Source organism: Pseudophryne corroboree, chromosome 4 (genome assembly GCF_028390025.1).
Source record: "Pseudophryne corroboree isolate aPseCor3 chromosome 4, aPseCor3.hap2, whole genome shotgun sequence".
Taxonomy (NCBI): domain Eukaryota; kingdom Metazoa; phylum Chordata; class Amphibia; order Anura; family Myobatrachidae; genus Pseudophryne; species Pseudophryne corroboree.
In genome coordinates this window covers 702,956,656-702,975,711 of record NC_086447.1, presented here as the reverse complement: position 1 = coordinate 702,975,711, position 19,056 = coordinate 702,956,656, and the positions used below count along the sequence as shown (strand labels likewise).

The following is a 19,056-nucleotide window of genomic DNA, read 5'->3' as shown; positions in this document are numbered from 1 at the left end:
GCTCTTTTCTCTGCCTTCCAATGCAACTCCCATCTAGGAGGCTGCCTGTGAAGGCATTCTATTTTCATGGGAGAGGGCTGGGGATCCCAGCAGCCCACACAGAGCCTTGGACCCCCCTAGACCACCATGAAACAAGTAAATTTTACCTTTATATACATTTAAAAACATTTAACAGAAATGTATACCTTGTGCCCTGCACCACGCTCCATATACCCAGGCACCTTATAATACAATATATATTTTTTTAATACATTTTACTTGCCCAACGCTGGGCTTCAATAACACACGGTGCTAGCAGAGTCTCACGGGACTTGGTGTGCTAATAAAAGCTGTTGGCTTAATTGCAGCAGATATATATATATATCTACATACATATACACTGTATATATAAATGCACCAAGATCTATATATACATGTATAGATGTGCACGTGTTAAAGCTTCAATGCATTATAACAAAGAAAAAACAAATTGAGATATGTAACAAAGTATGATAAGAAACCAAGCCCTAATCTGGGCTCTAAATGACAGGGAACATTCTCTAATACAAATTAAACATTAATAAAATTATTATGTACAACAGTCATTCATTATGGTGATGATTTATGGAAATAATGATGCACAAAGCTCAGCTCTAGTATAAAAAAAAAAAAAGATTTTACTTACCGGTAAATCTATTTCTCGTAGTCCGTAGTGGATGCTGGGGAATAGCGGGCTCCGCAGGAGACTGGGCACTCTAAAGAAAGATTTAGTACTATCTGGTGTGCACTGGCTCCTCCCTCTATGCCCCTCCTCCAGACCTCAGTTAAGGAAACTGTGCCCGGAAGAGCAGACATTATAAGGAAAGGATTTTGGAATCTCGGGTAAGACTCATACCAGCCACACCAATCACACCGTATAACTTGTGATACACTTATCCAGTTAACAGTATGAACAACAACAGGGCATCAACAATGGATGCCAACATATCATAGCCCAATATTAAGCAATAACTATGTACACGTATTGCAGAAAGTCCGCACTTGGGACGGGCGCCCAGCATCCACTACGGACTACGAGAAATAGATTTACCGGTAAGTAAAATCTTATTTTCTCTGACGTCCTAGTGGATGCTGGGGACTCCGTAAGGACCATGGGGATTATACCAAAGCTCCCAAACGGGCGGGAGAGTGCGGATGACTCTGCAGCACCGAATGGGCAAACTCAAGGTCCTCCTCAGCCAGGGTATCAAACTTGTAGAATTTTGCAAATGTGTTTGAACCCGACCAAGTAGCAGCTCGGCAAAGCTGTAATGCCGAGACCCCTCGGGCAGCCGCCCAAGAAGAGCCCACCTTCCTTGTGGAATGGGCTTTCACTGATTTTGGATGCGGCAATCCAGCCGCAGAATGAGCCTGCTGAATCGTGTTACAGATCCAGCGGGCAACGGTTTGCTTTGAAGCAGGAGCACCCAACTTGTTGGGGGCATAAAGGATAAACAGCGAGTCAGTTTTCCGGACTCCAGCCGTTCGGGCTACATAAATCTTCAAAGCCCTGACTACATCTAGTAACCTGGAATCCTCCAAGTCACGAGTAGCCGCAGGCACTACAATAGGTTGGTTCAAATGAAAAGATGACACCACCTTTGGCAGAAATTGGGGACGAGTCCGCAATTCTGCCCTGTCCATATGAAAAACCAGATAGGGGCTTTTACATGACAAAGCCGCCAATTCTGACACACGCCTAGCCGAAGCTAATGCCAATAGCATGACCACCTTCCACGTGAGATACTTTAGCTCCACGGTCTTAAGTGGTTCAAACCAGTGGGATTTCAGGAAACCCAACACCACGTTGAGATCCCAAGGTGCCACTGGTGGCACAAAAGGGGGCTGAATATGCAGCACTCCCTTAACAAACGTCTGAACTTCAGGAAGAGACGCCAGTTCCGTTTGAAAGAAAATGGATAGGGCTGAAATCTGGACCTTTATGGATCCCAACTTCAAGCCCATAGTCACTCCAGACTGTAGAAAGTGCAGAAATCTGCCCAGTTGGAATTCCTCTGTAGGGGCCTTCCTGACCTCACACCAAGCAACATATTTTCGCCATGTGCGGTGATAATGCTTTGCTGTCACGTCCTTCCTAGCCTTTATCAGCGTGGGAATAACTTCCTCCGGAATGCCTTTTTCCGCTAGGATCCGGCGTTCAACCGCCATGCCGTCAAACGCAGCCGCGGTAAGTCTTGGAACAGGCAGGGCCCCTGTTGCAACAGGTCCTGTCTGAGAGGCAGAGGCCATGGGTCCTCTGTGAGCATTTCTTGCAATTCCGGGTACCAAGGTCTTCTTGGCCAATCCGAAACAATGAGTATTGTTCTCACTCCTCTTCTTCTTACGATTCTCAGTACTTTGGGTATGAGAGGAAGAGGAGGGAACACATAGACCGACTGGAACACCCACGGTGTTACCAGGGCGTCCACAGCTATCGCCTGAGGGTCTCTTGACCTGGCGCAATACCGTTGCAGCTTTTTGTTGAGACGGGACGCCATCATGTCTACCTGTGGCAGTTCCCATCGATTTGTAATCTGAATGAAGACTTCTTGATGAAGTCCCCACTCTCCCGGGTGGAGGTCGTGCCTGCTGAGGAAGTCTGCTTCCCAGTTGTCCACTCCCGGAATGAACACTGCTGACAGTGCTTGTACGTGATTCTCCGCCCACCGAAGAATCCTGGTGGCTTCCGCCATCGCGACTCTGCTTCTTGTGCCGCCCTGGCGGTTTACATGAGCCACCGCGGTGATGTTGTCTGACTGAATCAGCACCGGTTGGTTGCGAAGTAGGGGCTCCGCTTGACTCAGGGCGTTGAATATGGCCCTTAGTTCCAGGATATTTATGTGCAGACAAGTTTCCTGACTTGACCACAACCATTGGAAGTTTCTTCCCTGAGTGACTGCCCCCCACCCTCGGAGGCTCGCATCCGTGGTCACCAAGACCCAGCCCTGTATGCCGAATCTGCGGCCCTCGAGAAGGTGAGCACTCTGTAGCCACAACAGAAGAGACACCCTGGCCCTGGGGGACAGGGTGATCAGCCGATGCATCTGAAGATGCGATCCGGACCATTTGTCCAACAGATCCCATTGAAAGATCCTCGCATGGAACCTGCCGAAGGGAATGGCTTCGTACGATGCCACCATCTTTCCCAGGACTCGCGTGCAGTGATGCACCGACACCTGTTTCGGTTTTAAGAGGTCTCTGACTAGAGTCACAAGCTCTTGAGCCTTCTCCGTCGGGAGAAACACCTTCTTCTGGTCTGTGTCCAGAATCATGCCCAGAAAGGGCAGACGTGTCGTAGGAATCAGCTGCGACTTTGGGATATTCTGAATCCAGCCATGCTGTTGCAACACTTCCTGTGAGTGCGCTACGCTGATTTGCAACTGCTCCCTCGACCTCGCCTTTATGAGGAGATCGTCCAAGTATGGGATAACTGTGACTCCTTGCTTTCTCAGGATCACCATCATTTCTGCCATTACCTTGGTAAATATTCTCGGTGCCGTGGACAGATCAAACGGCAACGTCTGGAATTGGTAATGACAGTCCTGTACCACAAATCTGAGGTACTCCTGATGAGGCGGATAAATGGGGACATGCAAGTAAGCATCCTTGATGTCCAGAGACACCATAAAATCCCCCTCTTCCAGGCTTGCAATGACCGCTCTGAGCGATTCCATTTTGAACTTGAATCTTTTCAGATAAATGTTCAGGGACTTTAAATTTAATATAGGTCTGACCGAACCGTCCGGTTTCGGTACCACAAACATTGTGGAATAGTATCCCCTCCCCAGTTGAGGAAGGGGAGCCTTTACCACCACCTGCTGGAGAAATAGCTTGTGAATTGCCGCTACCACTACTTCCCTTTCTATGGGGGAAGCTGGCAGGGCCGATTTTAGGTAACGTTGAGGGGGCATCACCTCGAATTCCAGCTTGTATCCCTGAGACACAATCTGTATAGCCCAGGGATCCACCTGTGAGCGAACCCACTGGTGGCTGAAATGTCGGAGACGCGCCCCCACCGCTCCTGGCTCCACCCGTGGAGCCCCAGCGTCATGCGGTGGATTTAGTGGAAGCCGGGGAGGACTTCTGTTCCTGGGAACTAGCTGTAAGGTGCAGCTTTTTCCCTCTGCCCCTGCCTCTAGCAAGAAAGGAAGCACCTCTGACCTTCTTGCTTCTTTGTGCGCGAAAGGACTGCATTTGGTAATACGGTGCTTTCTTCGGTTGTGAGGGAATATATGGCAAAAAGTTTGACTTCCCAGCAGTAGCTGTGGAAACCAGGTCCGAGAGACCGTCCCCAAACAATTCCTCACCCTTGTAAGGTAACAACTCCATGTGTTTTTTGGAGTCGGCATCACCTGTACACTGCCGAGTCCACAGGACCCTCCTGGCAGAAATTGACATTGCATTAATTCTAGAGCCCAGTAGGCAAATGTCCCTCTGGGCATCCTTCATATATAGGACAGTGTCTTTTATATGCCCCAGGGTCAGCATAATGGTATCCCTGTCTAAGGTATCCATTTCCTCAGACAGATTATCTGTCCACGCTGCTACAGCACTACACATCCACGCCGACGCAATTGCCGGCCTCAGTAGAGTCCCTGAATGTGTATAAACAGATTTCAGGATACTTTCCTGCTTTCTATCTGCAGGATCCTTTAGGGTGGCCGTATCCTGCGACGGCAGGGCCTTCTTAGATAAGCGTGTCAGAGCTTTATCTACCCTAGGGGAGGATTCCCAGCGCACCCTGTCCTCTGGCGGGAAAGGGTACGCCATAAGTAACCTTTTGGAAATCAGGACTTTCTTATCTGGGGAATCCCACGCTCTTTCACATAACTCATTTAACTCATGTGAAGGGGGAAAAGTCACCTCTTGCTTTTTCTCCCCATACATGTAAACCCTCTTGTCAGGGACAGGGTTTACCTCTGATATGTGTAAAATATCCTTCATCGCTATAATCATGTAACGTATAGCTTTTGTCATTTTTGGTTGCAATTTTGCATCATCGTCGTCGACACTGGAGTCAGAATCCGTGTCGACATCTGTGTCAACCATTTTGGATAGTGGGCGTTTTTGAGACCCTGAGGGCCTCTGCGCTGTAGGATCAGGCATGGGTTGAGACCCCGACTGGCCAGAGGTATCAGCTTTATCCAACCTTTTATGTAAGGAGTTTACATTATTCATTTAACACCTTCCACATATCCATCCAATCAGGTGTCGGCACCGTCGGCGGCGACACGTCAGTCAACTGCACTTGCTCTGCCTCCACATAGCCCTCTTCGTCAAACATGTCGACACACACATACCGACACACCACACACACAGGGGAAGCTCTAAATGAAGACAGGACCCCCACAAGGCCTTTTGGAGAGACAGAGAGAGAGTTTGCCAGCACAGACCCCAGCGCTATATAACCCAGGGATTACACAGTAACTTAGTGTTTACCCAGTAGCTCCTCATGTGAAGACAGGAGTCTTCTGCCGCCGATTTCGATGTCTTCTCCGCATCTGCCGGCTTCTGTCTTCTGGCTCTGCGAGGGGGACGGCGGCGCGGCTCCGGGAACGGACGACAAGGTCAGGTCCTGTGTTCGATCCCTCTGGAGCTAATGGTGTCCAGTAGCCTAAGAAGCGCAACCTAGCCGCAGTTAGTAGGTTTGCTTCTCTCCCCTCAGTCCCTCGTAGCAGAGAGTCTGTTGCCAGCAGAAGCTCTCTGAAAATAAAAAACCTAACTAAAATACTTTCTTATTAGCAAGCTCAGGAGAGCTCACTAAAAGCACCCAGCTCTGTCCGGGCACAGATTCTAACTGAGGTCTGGAGGAGGGGCATAGAGGGAGGAGCCAGTGCACACCAGATAGTACTAAATCTTTCTTTAGAGTGCCCAGTCTCCTGCGGAGCCCGCTATTCCCCATGGTCCTTACAGAGTCCCCAGCATCCACTAGGACGTCGGAGAAATAATAGATAGATTTTATTATTTAATTTACTGCCCATCTAACTGACATTACTTAAGGCCCGTACACACTGGCCGATATATCGGCCGTTCTCTTGAACGGCCGATATATCGCGGGTCCGTCAGCCAGTGTGTACGGCCGATACGTCTGTGAACTCCGTCGTTCACAGATGTATCGCGTCGGCCCCGCAGCACAGCCGACAGCCAATATATCTACCGATATATTGGCGCGTCGCCGACCGCCCGTACACATGCTGCGGCGGCCAGCGGTGATTGACAGCTGAACTGGGCGGGCGTGTGTACACGCCCGCCCAGTTCATGACATCAGTCCCTGACGGATCGGGCAGTGTGTATGCTCAACACACTGCTCGATCCGTCCATAGATATATCTGCCGATCAATTGATCGGCAGATATATAAACCAGTGTGTACCCACCTTTAGATTACTTATCAACAAGAAATATTTAGAATTGACATTTGTGATAAACATGAGATTCCGTTCTCACCTTCCCATGCTGTCCAGTTCGTTCATAACAAATAACAACATCTTCCCACATCTCTAGATTCTCAAAGATCTGTAGAGCAGAGCTGGTACATCCAAGATCAAATAGTAAGCTTGCAAGTTGCCGCTTTAAAGAAAACATAAAATTAATCCATTTGCAAATAGTTTGTGGTCTGTTTAAAAAACCTGTCACATATCTTCAAATGGCAATACATCTTATTGGATTACCATGTGACCATTATATAGTTTACACCATACATGTGATTTGTGAAATGGTAAGGAACACACAGACTTATGTAGGGTGTTTTACCCTTATAGGTTAAGCAACAGACATAACTTTGTGCTGTTATTACGAATAGCATAGTGATATTACCCTTCCAGTACATGTACTGTAAATATAAATAATTTACATAAGATGTACAGTATCCTGCAAACGTATTACATTAGAAGTAATGTAGCAAAAAAGAACAAATGAAACAGTAGATGGATCATATCATATAATCAGATGCATTCAGAAATAGTCACAGGGTACAAAGGACATCTTGGGGGAAGGGAAGGGAAGTCTATGGGAAAAGTAAGAGAAGTCTCCGGGGAAAGGAAAGGGAAGTTTCTAGGGAAAGGAAAGCAAACTCTTGGGGCAAAAGAGGACACGTATCAGTAGCAATAGAGGAGACTTCTCAGAAGTATGGGGCGTCCTGGGCCGATGCCAGGTTTCTCTGCACAATAGGCAAAACTCCAGCCTACTGCCCCCAGCCACCCCAATTACCCACTTCACAGCCCTTCAGATGAAAGTGTGACTTATAAGTTCCACAGCCACAACTTGCTTTAAGTACAACAAGGATGTTTCTTTCAGAAAGATCCTTAGTTTTGAAATAGGTAGACTCAGCTTCCGGCACCCTAGGCAACTGCCTAAACGTAGAGCCGGACCTGGGGATGTCTCTGTAGTAGCGAGTCTGTGCAAAAGTAGTGCTTTAGTTTATTGGGGATTTAGTGGAGATATGTGTGCAATAGGGTCTCTGTGTAATGTGGAAGGGACGGTAGTCTGGAGGCAGCCCTTTGGATTCATTTGAGATGACCGAGGTGAGTAATGGTGAAATTGTTAACTATGATAAGGAAACTGAATGGGAAAGATACATTATAGGAAGGAAAGACAATTGATTCAGTTTTGAGAAGGTTACATTAACTGGTGAGAGGAGTTCCAGGACAAAACAGCAGAAAGGCAGTTTGAGATCAGAGCAAGAAAATGTAATGTGTGTGACCTCGGCATATCAATGCTACTGAAAACAAATAAGAAACAGAGTTCAAAGGAGGAAGTGTAGAGGGAATACTGCATAGGATCAAGGACTGATCCTTCTGGGACACCAACAGTTGATGATGCCTCAGTGGAAAAAAAACCCAGACTGAACGGGTGCAATTGGACAAATAAACTTGGAGCGAGTGTCACAAAATGTCATAAATCCAGAAAAACACAACTCAACCTAATTTTAAATGAAATTAAATATTTCACTTACTTGAATTCTCCAGATTGGAGGCATCTCCGAGCAATAGAAAACTTTCATTCGCTCAACAGCAGGTGGACTCTTTTCATTAAACTGGTCTGCTAGAGCCTGCAAACAAAATTTATAGAAATCCCTTTTTTAGAAAGTCTTTAACTCATTTTTTATAAAAACTAAACTACAGTAAGTACTCAATGGTATTAAAAATCGTGCTCTTTTTACTTTTAAAACTGGTTAAAACAAGAAAAACACAGTAGTTCCACTTACACTTCAGCCTAAGGTTAAAACTGTTGCTGTATTTACCAACACTGCTGGTGATCACAAAGGGGTAAGTACTTTCCTAGTCTCCCCAACCAAGTGGTTCTCATGCTGTGTCACTGGCATTTACCTAATGAAAACCTGCTGATGCTCAGCCCTTCCTGGTGACCTAACCAAATACTTTATAAGCATGATTTCTGGTGCATATTTTACTTTAACATGTGAACAAAGAAATGCTAACCATTGCACCATCCGTACTGCCTTAATAAGGGGTATAACGTAGGCTAAGTATATACGGGTTCCTGTAACTGCAAAAAGGTGTACATATGTCAGTCAAACTGTAGGTTTCAGATGGCTGGTATGAATACATGTTAATCATAATGACAGTAACCTGGCCATTTCTGATTGGCTGATTGTGAACTTATATCTGAAGCTAATAGGCTCTTTTCTTCACTGGCTATGCATATATTATTTGTGATATTTTACAAATATTTTTATTGTTATGTCTGTTCATATGCGAGAAGTAATGTTATATCTGCTGTATAATATCTTGTCTAATAGCAAAACTAATCCAATATGAAACTTTTGTTGTGCTTATGACCTGATGTTTATATATGTGTGTTTGGGTCTATGGACGTCTGGCATAAAGCTGGCACATATGCTACAGGTACAGATCTGGACAAATATTAGAAGTTGCCAACCACATGCAACTTTATGGGTATAAATAGGCTATTTATTACAGGCAGCTTTTTAGAGCATACTGTAAATTACATCCAGCGTGACAACAAAACATCAGGCCTTTAGCCTGGATGTGTTCCATCCTGTCTTTAAGCTCTACAGGAAATGAAGGAATAAAAGAGATGGAAGAGAGGTGAAAGTTCAGGGGCATGAGATTCATGCACACATTATGACAAAACAGATCATGAGCCCAGAAGAAAGTCCCACTCTCCCGCTCCTTAGTTTATATTTTATTTAGCGGGCAACATTGTGTATATCATCCTAATACGTGTTTTGCTCTGTTTCTTCTGCGTTTCCATTTAAAGCTGCTCTTTCCCTCCCTGGAGCGGTTACATTCATAGGGCTTAGAAATGAGAAGTAGGTGATGATGGAGAAAATAGAGTAGGTCATGCGCAGATTATATTGCGCTAAATGTTATTTTAAAAGTTGTCCATCTCTGGTTTAGACTGTTTATGGCAGACATTCAGTTCACACAAGTAGACAATACTTTTTTACCCAACATTTAAACACAATACAAAAATATTACTAGGTAACACTTCTTGTTAGGCAGAGCACGTCTGTTTCTGCTGTACCAGCTTTTGCAATAAGCAGTGAAGTTGCTTCAGGGACCACAGAGGTTGCAGCTGCGACCAAGCCTACAGAATTCACGGAGCCTACTCAGACCATCATGTCTCTCTTCCGCATGCTGCCAATGAGAACTACTGTGTGCAATGTGCACTGCAATAGCATCCTTAACACTGGCTGCCAATGAAGTTAAAGTAAAAAGAAAAACCTGTCTAGTTCTCCAGTCCTCTGTCAGAACAGGCAGTATGTACTGTGCAGTCCGAGCAGACCTTGGTTCACACTCCATAACTATAATCTTATATTTTTACATTTAAAATGCTCTACTTTGTCATGATCCTGACTGTCGTCTCATATTTGTTGACTTACCTCTGCCATCTGTCCTGGATCCTGCGTCTTTTCTGCTCACTGGGATAAACAGCTTGCCAGTACCATGAGTTTCCTGCTGAGTTCTCTGACCAGAAGGTTAGAGTTAACGAGCTCCACGTGTGTTGATTAACCCTTCTATGTGAATACTGAATTCAGCAAGTCTCTCTATAGCAGGCATGTCTGCGGCCCTCCAGCTGTTGAGAAACTACACATCCCAGCATGCCCTGACACAGCTTTAGCATTCTCTGACAGCAAAACTCTGTCAGGGCATGCTGGGATATATAGTTTCACAACAGCTGTAAAGCCGCAGTTTGGACATGCCTGCTCTATGCTGTGCCTACACAGTAATCTGTTGTCATTATACTATATGCCTCTCTGACTCCAGTGGTCCCCAGATACATTCTCCACTGTGTTCGGATTTCTGGTGTTTGGGCCTAAAAGCCAGCATCCTCTGCTCATTTTAGGAGTTTAGGCTTCAGTTATTTTCCGGCCTGCTAGGCCTCACTCCACACCAGAACCTAACCTGGAGTATTGACATCACAGGGACAGATCACCTGACCATGAGCTATCTAATCCTGTGCCAGCCTGAGACTCTCTGAATCACCTGACTCTGTTCACCAATCACCAAGGACCAAGAAGTATAAGTGAAGAGACTTTTGTTACAGAAGCTGCCAGTTCATTGTGTCACACAGCTCAGTGTGAGCTTAGTAGCTGAGCTCCCTAAGAGGTAACACTATTACCTTGGATCCTGTAAAACTCTTCTCTTTTACTACCCAGTCTGGATTACAGTTGTGTTACCAGTTATATCCAGTATCAGTTTTGTCTTAAAGACACAGCTGCAGTATCCTTCAGTCTCGTCTTAAAGACACAGTCGCAGTATTCTTCAGTCTCGTCTTAAAGACACAGCACAGTTCTTCTTCAGCCTCATCCTAAAGTCACAGCTACAGTCTTCAGTTCTTCTTCAGCCTTGTCTTAAAGTCACAGCCACAGTCATTGTTCTACATACAGTTGCCTTTACAGTTATATCCGGTACCAGCCCGGATTACAGTTGCATTCCAGTTATACCGGTACCCAGCCCGGTTCACAGTGCGGTTCTCAGTCTCACTGGTAACCAGTCCGGTTCATCGTCTTCAGTTCTCCTCCCAGATCTGCGTAACTCCAAAGAACCTATTTCATAGTAACCTTGAGTACACAAACACCTACTCCTGTGACAGTATATATTGTTCATTCTCACCAATACATTCACCATACTGCTATAAACACCAAGTCCCTGGTGATCCAGTGGTCAGGATACGGCTCCCTCAGCCGAGGCCCGGGTTCGATCCCTGGTCAGGGATTGCTCCTTACTATTTCATCTCACTGATTCCCACAGACCAGCCACATAAACACATAGTCCTCCAGTTACCTGCACGGACTTCACATACACGCCAGGTTCACACAAACCACAGTTATGACATTCTTGAATATATATTAACTCAATAAACAAAAACAATAAATATTAGAATGAACGATGGATACAGAATAAGACAAATTGTATACAGTTGGTCCATTTTTAGAAACATTGTGTGTGGCTGTATCTAGTGTATCTTTGGGTAGGAGCAATCTAGCCCTAGCTATCCTCGGATTTTTATTATTCCATATAAATTTGGGAAAAACCCTATTGCACTTAATTTAATCCAACTTAGATAAAAACAAGGGCAACATTTGGAGTACAAAAGATATTTTGGGGAACAGCACACTCTTTATGACAGCTACCCTACCCATTAAAGACAGGGGTAATGGCATCCAGTGTTTGATAAATTGGGTAATGCGTGAAATTATGGGTGGAAAATTAGCCGAATATATATTCTGCATGGTAGGAGTGATAAATACACCTAAGTATTTCAGTTGTGTATCTACCCATTATCATGTGGCTCCTTGCTGGTTAATCATAGACCCAGATTGGGGTAATGGAGGTGTGAGGTGTGGTGCCTCTGGACTGGCTGAGCTGGATGGCTTAAGTGTGACATACCTTTACATTCAATTAACACTTTTCACACACTAATTTCTTTAACACTATTGCTCCATTTTAATTACCGGTACATCTCATTTTTGTATCACCTTCTTAATAGCTTCGGCTTCCTAACACTAATTTATTAACACTATAGTTTTTCATTGGTATGCTGCCCTGGGCTTTCTGGCTTATGCTGGTGTTTTGGGGTGCCACACCCTGCACCTATATATAGCGCTAGGGACCCCAAATATACAGAGACGCCTTGATGCAGCTTTGGAGCTAATTCATACATTTGCGCAAATATATGTAACCGAGATCTCTGAATTCTAGTGTTGTGTGGGATTTACATCTGGTTACTGCTATCATTCAGGGTGCTGGGGGAAACAAAATGCCTTTTTTTTCTTAATCCTAAAACTATGAAGGGAGGGAAAAGCAAGGAGATAGAAAATAGTGGTAAAGTAAGCAAGGCTTGTAAAGACTAAGGGGTATATTTACTAAAGTGCAGGTTCACAAAAAAGGAGATGTTGCCCATAGCAGCCAATCGGATTCTAGTTATTTTCTATAAGGAGCTAGATACATTTTAAATAGACTCTGGAAGGTTGCTATGGGCAACATCTTCACTTTTGTAAACCCCCAGTTTAGTAAATATCTCAATAGAATCATACTGTACCTCTACATCATACAAAATCCATCTAAGGCCAGCTAATGTTTTATCTGTCACAAACTAGTCAGGTGCCCTCAAGCAACTAAATTAAAAACTCTAAACACAGCCAGAAACAGCTGAAGCGGACTCTGGAAAAGAGAACAACAATTTACTACAGACACGTTCTTGCCATCCTAAATTATTTGGCTCTCTCTGTATTATTTCTTCATTTTAGAAAATTGCACACTTTCTGGCGAACTTCCAATAACTTATGTTTCCAGTCCAGTGAGAGGAGGAAACGGTTTCTGACACCAGCTCTTCATCAAGCTGAGAGCACCCAAAATAAGCCAGTCATTACAAATTGAGCTATAACTAGGCTGCTAAGTAACACAAGTGGTCAGAGTGGCTGTTATACAGTCTGGCTCTACTTTACAGGAATCTGACATTAATGAAAGAAGGGTTGCTTGCCTTTACCATATTTCCCCCACCTCAGAGTACATCTCTGAGTGATACCATATGTCTGTACTACACCACATAAAAGCAATTAAAAATTCATCATGGAGCCGGCTATGAAAGGTAATGTATTATCTAAACTTTAATTGTCTTACTCAAACAGGAAAAATATGCAGTTGTTAGACTAATGCCTCAAGAATCAAGAACACCACTGGGCAAATTAGATGTATTTGCTGCACTATAAACCAACTCTGTGCTGTTTATTATGTGCTAAAATAACGCTCACACAAACAAGGTATTATTCTAATCACTGCGGGTCCACACTTTAGGTCATAAAACAAACGGGAAAGCCTCTGGCAATTTGCAAGTAGATCTTTTTGTAGCAGTGTTATATTGTGAGTCTAAATCCCTTAAATCTTGGGAAATACGAGTTGGCTGTTGTAGTTATTCCACTGAGAGTTCCCAGAATGCCTTTCTGCAATGAAATGCCTCCATTTTCTTATCACATTTTAGAGTAGAAGAGGAATTTGTTGTTTGCGTCTGTCACAGTTAGAGAAGAGTTTTAAATATATATTTATAGTTCTACCATCACTCTTGTGGTAATAGAACTTACCATTATGTATTGGTAGTACTATAGAAAGTTAGAGGAGATGTGCAAGACTACTAGGGATCTATGTACTAAACCTTGGAGTGAGATAAAGTGGATGGAGATAAAGTACCAACCAGCTCCTGTCTGTCATTTCTCAAACACAGCCGGTAACATGGCAGTTAGGAGATGATTGGTTGGCACTTTATCGGTCTCCACTTTATCTCTCTTCAAGGCTTATTATTATTATCCTTTATTTATATGGTGCCACAAGGGTTCCGCAGCGCCCAGTTACAGAGTACATAAACAAATAATCAAACAGGAAAACAGCAACGTACAGTTGATGACAGTATAGGACAAGTACAGGGTAAATAAACATAGTTACATCAGCAGATGACACTGGAATAAGTATCAGGTGGCAGAAGACTGATGGATTTGGTGCAGTTGAAGATTATTAAATTAAGAAAGGATAAGCACACGAGGGAAGAGGGCCCTGCTCTTGAGAGCTTACATTCTAAAGGGGAGGGGTAGACAGACAGGGGTGACACAGATGGGGTACATAGAGAGCGTAGAACAGAGGGTTAGGATGAGATTTGGCTGGGTTTGGAGAAGTGGGTCTTGAGAGCCCGTTTGAAGTTTTGTAGAGAGGTGGAGAGTCTGAGGGGGATAAGTAGGGAATTCCAGAGAAGTGGTGCAGCACGTGAAAAATCTTGGAGGTAGGAGTGGGAGGAAGTAATCCGTAGGCAGGAGAGTCTGCGTGCATTAGCAGAGCGAAGAGGACGGGTGGGAGTGTAAAGGGAGAGAAGGTCAGAGATGTAGATGGGAGAGGAGTGGGTGAGGGCTTTGTAAGCGAGTGTGAGAAGCTTGAAATGGATTCTGAAAGGGAAGGGGAGCCAGTGAAGGTCTAGTAAGAGAGGAGAGGTGGACATAGTGCGTTTGGTGAGGAAGATGAGCCGGGCAGCAGCATTGAGGATAGATTGGAGTGGAGAGAGGTATCTGTCAGGAATGCCAATCAGGAGCAGATTACAGTAGTCCAGTCTGGAGATGACCAGTGAGTGGATAAGAGTCTTAGTAGCATCCTGGGTCAGAAAGAGTCTGATCTTGGAAATATTTTTTAGATGAAAATGGCAGGTTTGTGAGAGGTGCTGAATGTGTGGTTTGAAGGAGAGGGAGGAGTCAAGGATTACTCCAAGACAGAGCACTTGGGGGCTAAAGGAGATAGTAGTGCCATCAATAGATAATGAGATTGTAGGAGGTGAGGTTATGCGGGAGGGAGGGAAGATGATCAGCTCGGTCTTAGACATGTTAAGTTTAAGAAAGCGCTGGGACATCCAGGAAGAGGTAGCAGAGAGACAGTTGGAGATACGAGTGAGGAGAGCAGGGGAGAGGTCTGGAGAGGAAAGATAGATTTGGGTGTCATCAGCATAGAGATGATATTGGAAACCAAAAGAACTAATGAGCTTACCTAGTGAGGACGTATAGAGAGAGAAGAGGAGAGGACCAAGGACAGAACCTTGGGGTACCCCTACAGTTAGTGGAAGTGAGGGGGAGGTGGAGTCATGAGAGGAGACAGAGAAAGAACGGTCAGAAAGGTAGGAGGACAGCCAAGAGAGGGCAGTGTCACACCAGACCAATGGAGTGAAGAATTTGCAGTAGGAGAGGATGGTCCACAGTGTCAAAAGCAGCAGAGAGATCAAGTAGAATAAGTATAGAGTAGTGTCCCTTAGATTTAGCAGCATGGAGGTCATTGCATACTTTTGTAAGGGCTTAGTACATAGACACCCCATCCTTTACACAATAATCTATTTTGAATGTAATAGTGGGAAGCAGTAATGGTTTTATAACCACAAAGGGCCTGATTCAGAGCTGAGCTGCACGCAATGTCGATATTCATGCAGTTCAGTGTTTTTTACTACTGCTCATGCGCAAAAATCTCTAAACTCCTACGCCGCATGTATCCACGGTGTGTGTGTGCACAAAGGTGCTGTTGTGATCGAGACGCACGGTATCAGATATGTATTGGAAAAGTTCTGGGAGCTACTAGGTGATGACTGGGAGGTGGCTAAACATATGCATGGACATGGCCTATCTATAGGGAGCGTCGCATGCATGTTGGGAAAAGTGTCTGAGTAGACAGATGCTCAACCGTTCATATAGGAGGCCTTACATGTATGTAGACATTGATCCTCCCATAGGGCTGGTGCAAAGTTTCATGGTACGACAGATAGTGCTTCTAAAGACGGGCCAATTGGTATTTCCGTGGGTGTCGCAGTCCTTGCACATTCGGACGCATGGATGTACACTAAAGAAGAGCTTTGTAGCAGCATTTGCATAAAGTCATAGATGAGTGACCACCAATAGTCACAGCCACCTCTGAATCAGCCCCAAGATGTGTAACAAAAACTAGCAATAAATCTTGTCATTCATTTTAAACTTTGCTGGAGATAATGGGGGTCATTCTGAGTTGGTCGCTCGCTACGGATTTTCGCAGCACAATGATTACGTCAGAACGGGGCTAAACTGCGCATGCGTATGCACTGCAATGCGCAGGCGCTTCGTACAAGTACAAAGAGCTTTGTGGTTTTGCACAGGTTCTAGCGACGCTTCCAGTCGAACTGGTGGACGCAAGGAGATTAACAGGAAGTGGGAGTTCGTGGGTGTCAACTGGCCGTTTTCTGGGAGTGTTTGGAAAAACGCAGGCATGGCCGGGCGGGTATCTGACGTCAATACCGGGACCTTCATCGCAGCAATCATCACACAAATTAAGTAACTGCAGGGCTGGTCTTGTTCTGCACAAAATGTGTTTGCTGCCGCTCGGCTGCACAGGCGATCGCACTCTTGCAAAGCGAAAATACACTCCCCCGTGGGCGGCGACTATGCATTTGCACGGCTGCTAAAATAGGATTTTAGTACCTACCGGTAAATCCTTTTCTCCTAGTCCGTAGAGGATGCTGGGGACTCCAAAAGGACCATGGGGTATAGACGGGATCCGCAGGAGCTTGGGCACACTGAAAAGACTTTGACTGGGTGTGAACTGGCTCCTCCCTCTATGCCCCTCCTCCAGACCTCAGTTATAGGAACTGTGCCCAGGAGAGACAGACATTTCGAGGAAAGGATTTTTGTTTAAACTAAGGGCGAGAAACCTACCAGCCCACACCACAAAAATACCGTACAACCGGAGTATCAGGAAACCCGATAACAGTATGAATTAACAACAGCAACAAGCTGAATACAACTAATACACAACCCGCGTGTAAACAAATTTAACCAGCAATAATACACTGCAAGTAACAGTCCGCACTGGGATGGGCACCCAGCATCCTCTATGGACTAGGAGAAAAGGATTTACTGGTAGGTACTAAAATCCTATTTTCTCTTACGTCCTAGAGGATGCTGGGGACTCCAAAAGGACCATTGGGTCTATACTAAAGCTCCAGAACGGGCGGGAGAGTGCGGACGACTCTGCAGCACCGATTGAGCAAACATGAGGTCCTCATCAGCCAGGGTATCAAACTTGTAAAACTTAGCAAAGGTGTTTGAACCCGACCACGTAGCTGCTCGGCAAAGCTGAAGTGCTGAGACCCCTCGTGCAGCCGCCCAAGACGAGCCCACTTTTCTGGTAGAATGGGCCTTTACGGATTTCGGCAATGGTAGCCCAACCGAAGAATGAGCTTGCTGAATCGTACTACAAATCCAGCGTGCAATAGTTTGCTTAGAAGCAGGATTTCCAAGCTTGTTGGAAGCATACAGGACAAACAGAGCCTCTGTTTTCCTGGTAAGAGCCGTTCTGGCGACGTAAATTTTCAAAGCTCTTACAACATCAAGAGACTTTGGAACTGCCACAGCATCTGTAGCCACAGGTACCACAATAGGTTGGTTAATGTGAAACGAAGAAACCACCTTCGGCAGAAATTGCTGACGAGTCCTCAATTCTGCTCTATCCGAATGGAAGATCAAATATGGACTCTTGTGAGATAAGGCCGCCAACTCTGACACTCGCCTGGCAGACGCCAGAGCCAAAAGCAAGACTACCTTCCAAGTGAGAAACTTTAACTCAACCTTACGCAAAGGTTCAAACCAGGGAGACATAAGAAACTGCAAGACCACTGCAAGATCCCACGGTGCCACAGGCGGCACAAATGGAGGATGGATATGCAGCACTCCCTTCACAAAAGTCTGAACCTCTGGAAGGACGGCCAATTCCTTTTGAAAGAAAATAGATAAAGCCGAAATCTGCACTTTGATGGAACCCAATTTCAGACCTGCATCGACGCCTGCCTGCAAAAAATGGAGAAACCGACCTAAGTGAAATTCCTCCACAGGAGCAGTTTTGGTCTCACACCACGAAACATACTTTCTTCAAATACGGTGATAATGTTTCGCCGTAACCTCCTTCCTAGCCTTAAGGAGAGTGGAGATGACCTCCCCAGGAATACCTTTTCGAGCTAAGATTTGTCGCTCAACTTCCACGCCGTCAAACGCAGACGCGGTAAGTCCGGAAACACGCATGGTCCCTGCAGTAACAGGTCCTCTCTTAGAGGAAGCGGCCAAGGATCTTCCACTAGTAATTCCTGAAGATCCGGATACCAGGCCCTGCGTGGCCAGTCTGGAACGACGAGAATCACCTGAACCTTTGCTCGTCGTATGATCCCCTTTGGAATGAGAGGAAGCGGAGTGAACACGTACACCGACTGAAACACCCACGGTGTCACCAGGGCGTCCACTGCACTGGCTTGGGGGTCCCTTGACCTGGAACAATACCTGGGAAGCTTCTTGTTGAGGCGAGACGCCATCATGTCTATCAGAGGAATTCCCCAATGTTTCGTCACTTCTGCAAATACCTCTTAGTGAAGAGCTTACTCTCCCGGATGGAGATCGTGTCTGTTGAGGAAGTCTGCTTCCCAGTTGTCCACGCCCGGGAGGAAGACTGCTGATAGAGCGCTCACATGCTGTTACGCCCAGCGAAGGATTCTTGTGGCCTCCACCATAGCCGCCCTCCTCCTTGTTCCGCCTTGACGGTTTACATGCGCCACTGCTGTTATGTTGTCCGACTGGATCAGGACAGGCCGACCCTGAAGAAGGCTTTTTGCTTGTAACAGGCCGTTGTAAATGGCTCTTAACTCGAGAACATTTATGTGGAGACAAGATTCCTGGTTTGACCATTTCCCCTGGAAATTTCTTCCATGGGTGACTGCGCCCCAGCCTCTGAGACTTACATCTGTTGTCAGTAGGACCCAGTCCTGGATTCCGAATCGGCGCCCTTCTAGAAGGTGAGAGCTTTGTAGCCACCACAGGAGAGAAATCCTGGCCCTGGAAGATAGACTTATTTTCCGGTGCATGTGCAGGTGAGACCCGGACCATTTGCTCAGCACATCCCACTGAAACACCCGGGCATGAAACCTGCCAAACGGAATGGCTTCGTACGCCGCAACCATTTCCCCCAGAACCCGAGTACATTGATGAATCGACACACTTGTCGGCCTCAGAAGCTCCCTGACCA

At 45.6% G+C, this 19,056-nt stretch overlaps 1 protein-coding gene across 2 annotated transcripts in view; it reads right to left on the bottom strand.

Annotated features, from left to right (window-relative positions):
* TTC27 (tetratricopeptide repeat domain 27) overlaps positions 1 to 19,056 on the bottom strand; it is an 880,123-nt gene that overhangs the window by 157,804 nt on the left and 703,263 nt on the right. For both annotated transcript variants that reach the window (XM_063917959.1, XM_063917958.1), the window contains 2 exons: positions 7,971 to 8,066; positions 6,464 to 6,586 (listed from right to left, as the gene is read on the bottom strand). In XM_063917959.1, the coding sequence (XP_063774029.1) occupies positions 6,464 to 6,586; positions 7,971 to 8,066 (219 nt within the window). The remainder of the gene's footprint in view (positions 1 to 6,463; positions 6,587 to 7,970; positions 8,067 to 19,056) is intronic.